Below are 14,024 nucleotides of genomic sequence, written 5' to 3'. Positions count from 1 at the left end.
AGAATCTAACCATGTCTCATGTGTCACAATCTTTGAAGCACTTGGCGACTTTCAGCCATGTGCCTCCTTTTAAGCCTAAAGTACTTTCATGATTATTTGATATGCAGCATAAGAACCAGCATTTTAGCTGCACTGTAGTTGCAGAATGAAGAATGGTTATGTATAAGTAGAGAACGGCTGCTAGTTCAGCTTGTAAATAGGTTCAGCCAGCCTCCAGTTAATGCATCAAGTAGGAATAAATTATTCATAGTGCTTGCTATATTAAAAATTTTTACTTACGTATTTTGAGTCAATACCACTGCATATATGAGGCACATTGTGACATTTAAGTGCATATATTCGAAGTGTAACAGTCATGTTGAGGTAATTAGTGTATCTTTAACATTTATTACTAGTGTTGAGAACATTTGCAGTCCTGTCTAGGAGCATCTTGAAATATAAAGTTGTCACCAGCTGTGACACTCGCTGTGCTGTAGAACACGAGAAGTTATTCCTCTTTGTCACCTGCAGTCCTGTATCCACTCACTGTCCTTTCTGTGTTCCTTCCCTCCCACATTTTCTGGGCTCTGGCAACTCTATCTGTACTTTTATGAGAATATGCTAGTCTTTTCATTGAAACAATTTTTTTGAATTTCATGAGGCCCCAAATCAGTGAATTATTCTTGATGATTTGATTTTTTGTTTGTTTGTTTTCAGTAATTTTGGGATCCTAATGCTTTATGCTAACTTTTTTGTTATACTTTCTTTTTGCTATTTTTCTTTTTTCTTTTTTCTTTTTTTAATGTTTCCTTTATTTTTTTCTTTTTTATGGTCAGCTCAGCACACCCTGTGGGCAGGGCTGGCATGGCATGTGGTCCTGGGGATTGAACCGAGGTCCCTGTATGCTTGCCTAAGCAGGTGCTTTAGAGCACTGAGCTATCTCACCAGCCCTTTTCTTTCTTTTTTAAAGTGTATTTGTTACAGAATCTCACTACTCAGCTCGGACTTGTAGTGATCCTCTGGTTTTCAGCCTCTGCAGCGCTGGGCTTACAGGCATGCACCACCACGCCCAGACTCCCTCTTTTTCTTTTGTTTAGTCTTCAGTTTTGTTAGTTCTCAATTCTAAGCTTGATGTTAAAAAGGAAGTTGATTAGGTAATGAAGTTTCAGACTTGAAGGGAACTTCAGGTTTAAAAAAAAAAATCTGTTTAATTCCTTCTGTTAAGAAAAGCACATGTTCAAGAGGGATAAGCATGGTTAACATATTTACCCAGTAAGAAGTTTCTGACTAGGTGTTTTTTTTATTATTCAATTTGAAGGTGACTATTAAGAATATTGAAAGAGAGCTTATTTGCCCAGCCTGCAAGGAGCTGTTTACCCACCCGTTGATTCTCCCTTGTCAACATAGCATCTGTCATAAATGTGTAAAAGAACTCTTGCTGACTCTCGATGATTCATTCAATGATGTGGGATCAGACCAGTCCAATCAGAGCAGCCCTCGACTTCGGCTTTCCTCCCCTAGCATGGATAGAATTGACAGAATTAACAGACCAGGTATGTAGCAGAAAGCCCTCGGGGTGGGGGAGCTTGTAGTTATGTTCAGCTGTAAGTGTGGAAGAAAAAACTATTTTTTGTCATTTTAATTGTTGATTTTCCAGGTAAATAGTTACAAAGCGTTCCCCTCCTTAAAATGTCAAAATGAAATCTAGTTACTTTTAATATGTACTTAGAGTGGACATTAGATATTGAACACCAACTTTATGCTAAAGTGCCTATAATTTTAAGAATGTTCTGTCTCTGTGATATTATTGATATAAAATAATACTAGAAAAATGCCACATACACTATAGCATTATACAAATACTGCAGGTTAGGATAGCTAATCCTAGAAAAAAAAATTATTAGTGATCCTAGAAAATTTTTAGAGAGATTATTTGGTATCATTCCTCCTGAGAATTTTGTTTTTACCCATTGTAAGTCCGGTTTTAAAAATAAGGATTTTAACTAGGTGTGGTGGCACACACGACTGTAATTCCAGCACTCTGGGAGATGGAGGCAGGAGGATTGCAGCTTCAAGCCCAGACGGGTGACTTAGTGAGACCTGGTCTCAAAAAAATAAGAACGGTATGGGGATATAGCTTACTGCAAGGTCCTGGGTTCAGTCCCCAGTATCACCAAAGGATTTTGAACATCATGAATCAGCAGAACTATGTGATAAGGTATACAAGTAGATGATGTACTTTCATGTATAGCAAACACATACACGGTATCTGTTCAACATTGGAACCAATGTTGAAATTAATTTTGCGTGTGTATATCAAATGAGAATTGCTTTAGTATCACTGCAGGTGCTGACATCCTTAGTATAAACGTCAGCAGTGATGGCCAAGGTGGGTAGAAGCCCTGGCCTCCTGTGAGGCTTGCCCAGTGAGGGCAGTGTGAGAGGCCAGAAGTTCAAATTGCAGAGCTTCCACTCTGCCCTCTTGGAGCTCCAGGGTGTTTCTTTGTTTTGTTTGAGACATGGTCTCACTGTGTAGTTCTCCTTGTCCTCTAACTTACAGCAGTCCTCCTGCCTAAGCTTCCCGAGTGCTCAGATTATGGATATGCACCACCACACCTGGAGTAAACACTGAGGTTTTGAGTTTAATTTTTTTTGTTCAGATTGACAGTTTATTATTTGTACAATATGGAATAACTGTTTAATCTTGTGAATTTTTTTTCAGAAGATCCTTTAGTTGCATTTTTTAAAATGGCATCTTTTTTTTATTTTTAAATTGGTCCACTGTCTGCATGGAGTCTGAATAAGAGTAATTCTTCTTAAAAATTTTACTGTTATTTTAAAAATGTGTATTTCTTTAAGCATGAGTCACTAATTATGTGCCAGATACTTACACGCATAGAAATTACATATCGAGGGGCTGGGGAGATGGTTCAGTGGAATAAGCACTTCCCTGGCAAGCTCAGGGGCCTGAGTTCAATCCCTGGTTCCACCCAAAAAAAAAAGAAATTACATATCGATACCAAGCCAAAGGTTATCAGGCAGGTTGCAGGCAGGAGGAGCACAAGCTGGAGAGGATTGTGCTCATTGTGAGGTCATCGCTGTGTGTGTTCCTCCCCACAGTGAGTCCCGCCCATGGAGGAGAAGAAAGACCAGTCATCCTTCCAGAGAACACTTGGCTGTTCTGTTCGTAGCTCTTTGGCTAATTGGGATCCCTGTTTGATTGACCAAAGAAAACTTTTGTAGATTAATATTCAGAGCAGACAATTAAGTGGGGTAGTATTTCTACCTGTACTCACATATTTAGTCAAACCTGTTGTTTTACATAGGCTTTTCATCTTCAGCTTTGGCTACTTTTGTATGTGATTTATATAAAATATGGTAAAAAGGAACAGACCTAGCACAGTCCTCTGTAAGTGCAGAATACAGGTGTGTTGAGGGACGAGTCTCTGCTATACAGCTTGTGCAAAAGCTCGACATAATGGCTTTGTTCAGTAGTAGTGGCATTTTGTTTTCAGGACCAGGTCACCCCACATCCCACTGTCTAGGTTAGAAATAGAATCACTGAGATGGCTGCTTCCTTCTTTAGGATGCATTATATGATGTCAGTTTATGGCCTGAAGGGCAACAGAATGGTGAAGAGTTTCAGAACTTTTCTGTGAGGAACAATGAGAGGAGATAAGAATGTTGAACTCAGGGGCAGGCTGACTTGAGAATGTGATTGCAGTCTTGTGGGTGAGGAGTGTTCTTGCTATCTTTAGCAGAGGTTCTGGATGAATGAGTAGATGGAAGAAGAAGGCCTGTTTAACTTCGCATAAAAGCAAACAAACACAAACCTCTGAGGGTTTCCCAGAAATAAAGTGGACTGCTTAGTCAAATCAGGTCCCTGATAATAGAAGTGTTTAATTCCAGTGTCAAAGGTAGATCTATAGGGGTCAAACAGGTCTAGAACTGAAGCAAGACCCAGGCATACTAAATAGGAAATGCTCTTGTTTTACTTTTTTGTTGTAATAAAGAGATGGATCTTTTCCCATTAGCTCAACTCTACAAACATTCGCAGGCCAAGTCACCAGCCATCTGATCTAGGGCTCCCTTTTGGAAGCAGCAGGTGTGGTTTAGGACCCTGGAGACTCTCAGGGATGCTTTGCAAGGGGACCAAAGCTACTTGGCATCCTCCTTAGCTCCTCTTTCTCACTGCTGAGACATGGTACCCAACTCCCACAACTGTAAGGAGAGACTTCGGCTCCTAGTTTGTAGAGATTTCAGTCTGTAGTCCTTGGTTCCAAGACAGGGTAGTGTGGCAGAAGAGAAGGAGCTCATAGAATGTCAGAGAGAAAGAGAGAGTGAGGAGTGGAAGAGAGACCTAGGTGACCCCCCCAGACCTGCCTCTTCTGAGCAAATCTTAGCTTCTAACATCAGCTCAGCCATAAGCCCCATAATCCAGTCACATTCCAAAAGTACCACCCATGAGTGTGTGAGGCTTTGGGGGACATCCAGATGTGAACCATGATAGCTCCGATGAATTTTGTGGAGTCCAGTGAACCAGGCTGTCAGCACAGTGAACCACTGTACCAGCACAGCTTTGGCTCTGACTGACCCAGGTTTTGGGCCGTTAGTGTTTGCAGTCTTTGTTTAAAGAATGGATTGGTGTGTCCACTCTCTTCAAATAGTATTGGGGAGCTTCAGCTTTGCGTGGCAAGTTCAGCCAGTTCTGTCATTTTTTACATTTCTTTTCTTTTTTCTTTTTTTTGTCTTTTTGAGACAGGGTTTTACTATATAATTCAGGCTGGCCTTGAACTCATGGCAGTTCTCTTGCCTCAGCCTCCTGAATGCTGGTATGATAAGCCTGTGCCACCACGCCCAGCTGTTTGTCATCTAGAACTTCTCTAGCTCTCCAGTGCTGTGTCTTACTGAATATGGCTGTGTTCATTTGTTCATCCCGCAATTATTTGAGTTATTAGATATGTGTAAATGCTGAAGAATGAAAAGTAAGATAAATCTGCACTTCCTTTTTTCTCTTCTCTCTCTCTCTTTTTTTTTTTTTTTTTTGTGGTGCTAGGGTTGACCTCAGGCCTTCCACATGCTCAGCATGTGCTCTGCCACAGAGCTATATTCCCAGCTTTGACCTGTCCTTTTTGCAAAAGCATGTAACAGCTTAGTGTTGTAGACAGATGTCCTACTTTTGAGCTAGTCTCAGTTTCTACAACTTAGCATTGCAAAAAGCTTCATAAGAGATGTAGAAACACGGTCCTTTATTAGGAACACATTTAAAGCAAGCTAGCAGGTAAAGGTAGCACATCCAGCAGTGATAATGCCCAATGTGTGGTAAGCCTTCTGAATGTAAATTTTCACATTGTCCTTCACATATTCACCAGTTTTAAACAGGAAGCTTACTGCCCTATGATGTTACTTAACCCTCCATTTATTGTGCATTTGTCTATAATTTTTGATAGATTTACAGATTCATGAGTAAGTAATGTCCCCTATCCCCTACTTCTTTTCCTGATAACATTTAAAAACAACAATTAATCATGCTTGGGAAGGAAACCAGAAAGTCTATTTATAGAAAATTGGAATAGGAAGGATAGAGTTCTAAAAACTAAGGTTAATAATTCGAAGGTAAGCCTTAGTAAAGGATCACACATGGACCATCCAGTACAGTAGCCACTAGCCATGTAGAGCCACTGATTACCTGAACTGTGAGTAGTCTGAATTACGAGGTGCTGTAAGTGTAAAGTGCACGCAGAATTTTACAGACCTAAGATGAAGATTGTAACATATTTTTTTTAAAATATTTATTTATTTTTATTTATTACATTTATTTATTGTGTGTGTGTGTGGCCAGCTCAGCCCACCAGGGGGTAGGGCTGGCTGGCATGTGGTGCTGGGGATCGAACCATGGTCCCTGTGCTTTGCCAAGCTTGTTTCAAGTAGGTGCTTTAGACCACTGAGCCATCTCTCCAGCCCCAACATATTTGTTAATTACATCTTGAAGTTACAGTCTTTTGGGCGTAGTGAATTGAATTAAATTAAATATGTTATCAAAATTTATTTCACTTGTTCTTTAACTTTTTATGTGGCTACTGGAAAATCTAAAAATATTTATGGGCTCATGTGTTTTATTTGGGTAATGTTGCCTTAGCCATTCAGTACATTTTTAAAAAAATTATAGTACCTAGAAAGGATATTAATGATAGTAAATTATGTAAAAAGTAAAAGCCGATTATTTCATTCCATTCTTCTGAGCATATACATATAAGTTTTTCCTCCAATTTGTATTTCCCTGTGGTCACAAAAAAGGGTACTATTTTAATTGCATTTATTTACTGTTTTCAGTAAAATCAAATTAAAAATTCAAAAGATACTTGATTTTACTTGTATTTCCTATAGTTACTAGAAATTCGATTATTTAAAAGCAGATCCATAAGAAAAAGTATAATCTCTTTAAATACTGTATGAGTAACAATGAATTCTAAATTCTAATAAGAAAGCTTGAATGTTTTGTACTGTTGGCTTGATAAATACCATGTGTATTGAGAAAAACACATTTTTATGGTTAATTCAGTAATAGAACTATGTGCAGGACAGTCACTGCTTTATCTTTTGTTAACATGTTGTGAATCTTCTCTTTGGAATACAATTCTAAATCCAGCTTTCTGTTCATTGTTTACAGCGTCACAGCGGAGATCTTTGGGGTGGAGAGGTAGCAGATGCTTCGTTGCTTTTGTGGCCGCAGACAGCGTAGTGTTAGATTTAAATTAAATGATCTTGTTTTATATATATGTGTGTGTGTAAAGTTCTTTAAAATCAGTGGTCAAGTCCTAAAAATTATGTAGAAAGCTAACAAATTGGACTAATATGACTTAAAGGTCAACAGGACTAAATTTCTAAGCAGAGGGAAACACGATTGTTCATGCGAGTATTTGCTCGCTGCACATAGCAAGACATTTCTGAAGAAAATGACACATGCTGTTTTTGTTTTTTTTGATACCCAGCACTTAAAAAGTCTTTTGCATTTACTTACTGGGATGAAGCTTTATATTACTTCTTGGGGAGGTTAAATACATATTGAAAAATTTGATTTAATAAATTTGATAAATTTGTATCTAATAGCAGAATCTTTGCTTCTTTTATGCCTGTGACATTTTTGTTAATGTTTTAAACCATTTAGCATCAAAATTTTAGCACTGAAGTCCTACCCACTTGTGGATAAATAATGTCCTCTCCTTTTTTAGACTTTTTGAAGTATTAAATTCTGTGTGAAAAGTGGACCAACTTAAATCAAAATTTTCTTTTCCAAAAAAGTTCCAGTTGACCTTTAAAGTAAAATTGGCTACTTTTTGGTGACATACTGGCGATAACCCACTCTTTCTTTAGAGAACAGAAACACCTGAAATGTTTTCCCTTTCCTGTTTTCCTCATAGTCCTCTGCATCTTTTGGTTTAAAAAAATCTTCCAGCCACATCTAGAAGCCGTATGGAATTTTTCAATAAGGCTTCGGTGAGTCTGAGGATTTTAAATATTGAACTGTAGTAATGAGAAAGAGACATAACAGTTTCTTTTTCTTTTTTTTCATAAGTTTTCTTAAAAGAAGTTAATTTCCTACTACCTGGTTTTGATTTAGAAGGTAGCTGAGGTTTTTTTTTTGCAAGTTGAATGCAGATGTTCAAGAGTAAATATGACACATAGACATCAGAGGCTTAGAAGGTGCTAAAAGGAACATTAAAGTGGCAGTCTGTTGCCGAGTGCTAAAAACCCAACAGTGATGTCCAGTGTGGGGAGGAAGAGCTGATCAAATGGCAATGTGTTAGCAAGGGAGGTTGCTTGCAGTCAGCAAATGGAGGAGGATACAGCTGGCAGAGGTTTGAAACCTATGTTGAGTTGCTTGTCTTCCCTTTGTTTTGAAATTCTTTATTTCTTCTGTGATATTTAAATGGTAAAATAATAAAAGCTAACCTGCTTACAGGATTTGCTGTAAGTTAATTTAGAAATATTTTAAACCTTTAAAAATTATTACATGGTTTCATTATGCTTTTGGTTTAAAGTCTCTGTCTCTCTCTCTCTCTCTCTCTCTCTCTCTCTCTCTCTCTCTCTCTTTCTCTTTTTGAGGCAGGACCTCACTTTGCAAGGAAGGTGGCCTTGATCTCCCTTGTATAGCCCCACCTGACCTCGAACTCATGGTGCTCCTCCTGTCATCCTCCAAGTGTTGGGACCACAAGCGCACAACCCCACACTGGCTGTATAATGTCGATGAAGTAGAGATATGTAGGGAAAAGACCAGATTTTGGAAATTGACAGTATTTGTGTATGTACTTTGCAAATTTTGGCCTCCCAAATTGGACATTGCTTGCTCTGTATTTCTTCTTTACCTTTATAGTCCATACTTAGTTTTCTTTTCCTTATGTCATGCACTGTCCGGTGGACTTTTCTATGATAACAGAAATGGTTAACCTCAGACCATAGGGCAGTGAGCACCTGCCTGGCAAGCACAAGGTCCTGAGTTTGATACCTGGTACTGCCAAAAAAAAAAAAAGAAAGAAAGTCCAGTGTGATGCTTTTTACTTTATTTTTAACTGAAAAAACAGGTTAACAGAGGTGTACAGAAAAGGGATGAAACATCTTTTGATATATACACATGAAGACCAAAATGTGGGTATCACCAGTATACATACTAAAGAATGATTTTGTTGTCTTGTTTCAGTTTTGTTTTATCTAATTACTGAGTTGATCACAACCTTCATAAAGCCAATACAAAAAATCCCAATACTAGTCACCCACTATTTTTTTAACATTGAGTGTTGAAATCAGTTATCCATTCATTTTAAGTTTCCATCATCATACTCGTGTGGAAGCATGCAGATAATTGTGACTTTTCATTTGCCTAAACTTGACCACTGCACCGTATCACTTCCAGAAGGGTTTGGGTTGTTTTCACTAAAGGAAGTTTTCATTGGCATGTGTTTGAAAAGTAGCTTTGCTGCTTATTTCATGATATGCCTGCTGTGGTGTGAAACATCTTGGACTGTATTGCATGTGCATAGTATCATTACAAGAATATATGTAGGGTAGGATTTTCAAATTTTTATGGGGCAGTTATTTCATAAATATAAATGTTAAGGTGTCTTTAAAGGGAGCCACTAAAATATTGTGCATGTTTGTTGCATAAATAGCTTTTGGGGCCAAAAGCTATTTTAGCATGCAATAAAGGCATTTTAAGTAAGTAATATTGTGGCTGATGGCTAAATTTTACCTTTAGTGATATCAAGCCAGGAATCTTTCAAGATACTCTTACAAATAGTCATGTTTAAAGGTAGTATTTGTGTAGCTGTTTAGACTTTTCCTAAGTTGTGGTCTATTAAGTTTAACCATTCATTTTTGGACTAGAAGCGTGGTAGTATGAAGGAAGGCTGTAGCTTAAGAAGTTGGTGTTTATATGAAGTGAGTTATTTTGAGACAACCAAGATTGCATGCTCTATATTTTAAGTGAGAGGGGAAAAATATGGTATGTGTACACCTGTGTTAAATACAGTTTTGGATTTTCTGTGAATCAGTGGTTAAGGAATGAGGGTGATAGCACTGAAAAAGGAAAGAGATGTTTAAGGCCACTCTACATTGTTAAATTTCACGTAATACATTTGGGCAACATCTCTGCCTGGATGAAGTAATCTTAATGATTCTTTGTTTCAGGTCATAAGAAGATACTAAATGGTTGGTCCCTCTTCAGGTTCCTAAATTCTAGGTCTATGAATGAGTTTTTCACTCTTCTATAGATTATACCTAATGCTCTTGCTTACTGAATTTTTCAAAATAAAACAATACTACAATGGGAAATCTATGCAGAAGTTCTTAAAAATTTTATATTTACATATTCCTTTGAGAATATTATAAAAGTTGTAATTTGTTTAGCCAGAAAATATATATGTGAAAAATATTGCAATTTGATGCAGTTCATGAATATTTCTGGTGCCCATCTGTAGGCACTGGGTTAAGGGCTCTTGTTCTTTATTTGTCCACTTATTTGCTCTTAGCTAAGACTTCAACACCTTTGGTTGTGCTGTATCATAATACATGATTATAAATGGTCCTCATCCATGTAGTATTGTATTATCACTTTATATCTGTATTTGGGACAGCATGTGTTTTATATGGGATTTACCTTTTCTCTTTGATTTGATAACTAGTAATTTGAGTTTGTCTTTTGTTTACTAAGGAAAGAATTGTTTTTAAAAAAGCATTGTCAGAATACAAATTGATTCAAATGGAAACTTTTGGTACTTGATTTTGAAGTATCTATATCACTCCTATGTACCTATCTATAGAAAGATACAGTTGTACCTTTCTAAAACATGACTCCTCTTTTTATGATTCTAATTGTTTTTCCTACTGATGTGACTAAACAAGTACTTACTGATTATGCAGGCTGGAAGCGCAATTCACTGACCCCTAGGACAACTACTTTTCCTTGCCCCGGCTGTGAGCATGATGTGGATCTTGGAGAACGAGGAATCAATGGTCTGTTTCGAAATTTCACCTTGGAAACTATTGTGGAGAGATACCGTCAGGCGGCTAGGGCAGCCACAGCCATTATGTGTGACCTTTGTAAGCCGCCACCGCAGGAATCCACAAAAAGTTGCATGGACTGTAGTGCGAGCTACTGCAATGAATGCTTCAAAATTTACCATCCTTGGGGGACTGTGAAAGCGCAGCATGAGTATGTGGGCCCCACCACTAATTTTAGACCCAAGGTAAGTTAGAATGTTACATTTAATGTTATGGGATAGATTGTTAGGAGGCTAGAACTTGTCAAAGACAAGGATTAAAAGCAAGCACAAGGATTTTAGGCCTCATTTTAAGAGTTAGTGTGGGGATGAAAATATTCTCTGCAGAAGGTAAAAATGGGGTTTCATTGTATTATAATACAATAAATGAGTTTTGTAATGACACCTTTGAGTAATAGGAGAAATGTTGTCTAAAATTCTGATGGCTAAAGTTTTTAACAAGCTTTTGTGTTTTAGTGTGATAATTACCTACAAGATTTGATTATGAAGGGCCGGCGGTATAGCTCAGTGGACTAAGCGCTTGCTCAACAAAGCGCAGGTGCCAGGGTTCGATCCCTGGCGCCAGTTGCCGCGCTGGCCCCGCCTTCAGGCGTGCTGAACCACGATGGAGTCCGGGCGTGGTGGCGCACGCCTGTAATCCCAGCCATGGGGAGGCAGAAACCAGGAGGATCACTACAACCTACGTAGTGAGACCCTGCACAAAAAAAAAAAGAAAAAAAAAGATTTGATTATGAAACATTTTTCTGATATTTGTAGTTAGCTAACATTGTACTGTGAATAAAGAGTAATTGCAATCCAGTGTTTTGAAGCTTGTGATACAATTTCATCGTATAATATCTATGGTGAAATTGCATTTCTTTAATATTCTGGTTAATTCATTTGATAATGCTAACAAGAGCTTTATGTGTTGTTGCTTACCCTGGTATGTATCTGAAAAACAGAATGATTATCAGATATCTTCACTTTCGGACTTGTATAGTTTTAAAAACAATAAGTTGATTCTTAAAGTTTAAAGTCTTTGTTCCTTACAACTTAATGACTTGTATAAATATGAATATATAATCCCGCTTTTTTTGGTATTGCGTATAATCCCATTTCTCAGCATAAAAATCTCTAATTTTGGTAAAAAAGGGGAGGAATCTCAAAAGTTATCTCATAACTGAACTAAGTATTTCTTACATCATTTTAAGTAGTATATGACTGGTAGATTGAAAGAACAATATATACTTCCTCATTTTGCATGACTATTTTCTCAAACTGGTTGGCTGCAGATTTATTAAATGCCTTAGTTTAATCCTCTGTTATGTTTTAGATGCTCATTGTTACTGATTAAAAAAAAAATTTATGACTGTAACCCATTTCAGTGTTTCACTTAAAGATTAAATTCATTAATATTATTCTATTATTAAGAGACTGATTACTAAATGAATTATATTAGGCTTGAGATTTTGTGAATTAAAGATTTCATGAATTTTGTGTATAAATTATATTCCTATACTTTGCAGTTTACAAATATAATGAAAAATGGATAAGAGAGAACAAAAGAATATGAATAGGTTATATTGAGAAAAATAGTGGGGTTTTTTGTATTTAGTACTGGGTCTACAGGGTCTCACTACACAGATTTCAGCCTCCCAAGTGCTGGGATTATAGGTGTGTGCCACCACACCCAGTCTCAATCCCTGTCTCAGCGCACGCTGGGGGCACGGCTGGCACCGGGAATGGGCACACTGGGGATCGAAACCCAGCCCCTGGTCTGCCTAAGAGAAAAATAGTTTTCACTGTCAAGTAGTTTGTTCGTCAGTGCGATACAGGTCCTTAAAGGGAAAGCCCTTGTACTATAGAGTTCTTTCAATCGTTTCTTTCTTTTCTTCTTTTATTTTTGTGATACCAGAGATTGAGCTCAGGACCTGTGCTTGCCAGGCAAGTGCTTATTCTACGGAGCTATCTCCCCAGGCCCTCAATCATTTCTTGAAGAAAACCAAACTTTGTGTTGTATATTAAATGTAATGGATTTGAACATGTAAGAATTGGCCATTATGAAAAGCTTAAAATCGCTTCCAGCTTTTTTGCTGTAAACCTGTATGTTAGGATTTAGCATATTCAACTATTTTTTTTTGTTTATTTTAAATATCTGTAAATTACCAGACCACTGGTAATTGCCTAAACTCTAGTCCATTGGAATGATGTAAATCTTTTAGATTTGATTAGTGTACTGAATATCTTATTTGAAATTGAAATGATTATTTTTACTTTCACTTTCAAATGTACCTACAGTGATCTTTTGCAGAACAAAGATGTAGGTTCTTAATGAAATCAGGAAACTCAGTTGGTCATTTTGTTTGGATTAATTGGTAAGAACTAATACCTTGGAAGCTTACATCATAAACCATTCCAAGAGTCTCATAGCAACAGACTTCTTGTAGGATAGTCACATCGTACATTTTCCTAAGGTGTTCTGGTACCTTACAGAAATACTGATTATGGTCATGGATATTTGCCTACTCTGCAGGGTCAGAGACCTTTCTAGCTCTGTTAAACACTTCACTTGCATCTGTCCGGAATCTTTCACTGTGTTGTTACCAAGTTTAGCACAAATAATACCTGTGTATTTAAATTGAAAATCTCAAGCTGAAAAATAGTAATTCTAGTATAATTTTATGTATTATATCAGATATTTTTATTTCTTTTTATACTTTTATTCATTTATCTATTGAGCAAATGTTCTTTGTATTTTCGTTTTTATCAGATTACTTGAAACAAGGTGCTTAACTATATTTTTATTTTTTAAAATTTTTATTCTTATCCCTGGTACCACCAAAAAAAAAAATATTCTTTATTCAACAGATTTTAATGTGCCCAGAACATGAAACAGAGAGAATAAACATGTACTGTGAACTCTGTAGGAGGCCAGTGTGCCACCTCTGTAAGCTGGGTGGCAGTCACGCCAACCACCGAGTGACCACCATGAGCAGTGCCTACAAAACCCTGAAGGTAGGGCTTGTTTGTTTTGGAAAATGAATTTTTTTTAACTTTATGCCTGTAAATTTTTATTTGCAAAACATGGTTTATAATGTATTTTTTACTGAAAAGAGTTAATGGTACAAAGTGTTTCTTAACCTTTCAAGGCTGGTTTGCTTTGTGTTTCTAAATGATGGTTTTTGGCCATTATATGACAAAGCTTCCACTTAGAGTTATGCAATGTGTGAATTTTTGAAACTGTCCTACCGATTTGATTTGAAACTGTCTCATTGCTATTTGTTTATCAATAAAATTATGGGAAAAAACAAGTTTACCTCTAAAGAGAGGAGCAGAGCGAAGAACACTTTATTGGATCCCCAGTGAGCCCAGTGCCAGGGATGTTGAGGGTCTGAAGAGGAAAGACACACTATAAAGGACAGTAGCTATTTTTTTTTTCTTTAGGAACTGGGGATTGAACTCAGACCGTTGCGCTTGCCAGGGAAACACTTATTCTACTGAGCCATCTCC

The 14,024-nt window shown here is 37.2% G+C and overlaps 1 protein-coding gene across 2 annotated transcripts in view; it reads left to right on the top strand.

The window, feature by feature from the left end:
• Nucleotides 1-1,300: 1,300 nt before the first annotated feature.
• The window catches only part of Trim36 (tripartite motif containing 36), a 42,943-nt gene continuing 30,219 nt past the window's right edge, over nucleotides 1,301-14,024 (top strand). The window contains exons 1-3 of one of the 2 annotated variants that reach the window (XM_023700566.1): nucleotides 1,301-1,532; nucleotides 10,396-10,721; nucleotides 13,383-13,529. In XM_023700566.1, the coding sequence (XP_023556334.1) occupies nucleotides 1,502-1,532; nucleotides 10,396-10,721; nucleotides 13,383-13,529 (504 nt within the window). In that variant the 5' untranslated portion in view covers nucleotides 1,301-1,501. The remainder of the gene's footprint in view (nucleotides 1,533-10,395; nucleotides 10,722-13,382; nucleotides 13,530-14,024) is intronic. The other variant, XM_023700565.1, reaches the window with a different exon arrangement.

Source organism: Octodon degus, unplaced genomic scaffold, assembly GCF_000260255.1.
Source record: "Octodon degus isolate 3935 unplaced genomic scaffold, OctDeg1.0 scaffold00124, whole genome shotgun sequence".
NCBI classification, from domain to species: domain Eukaryota; kingdom Metazoa; phylum Chordata; class Mammalia; order Rodentia; family Octodontidae; genus Octodon; species Octodon degus.
This window is presented reverse-complemented; position numbering and strand designations above follow the sequence as displayed.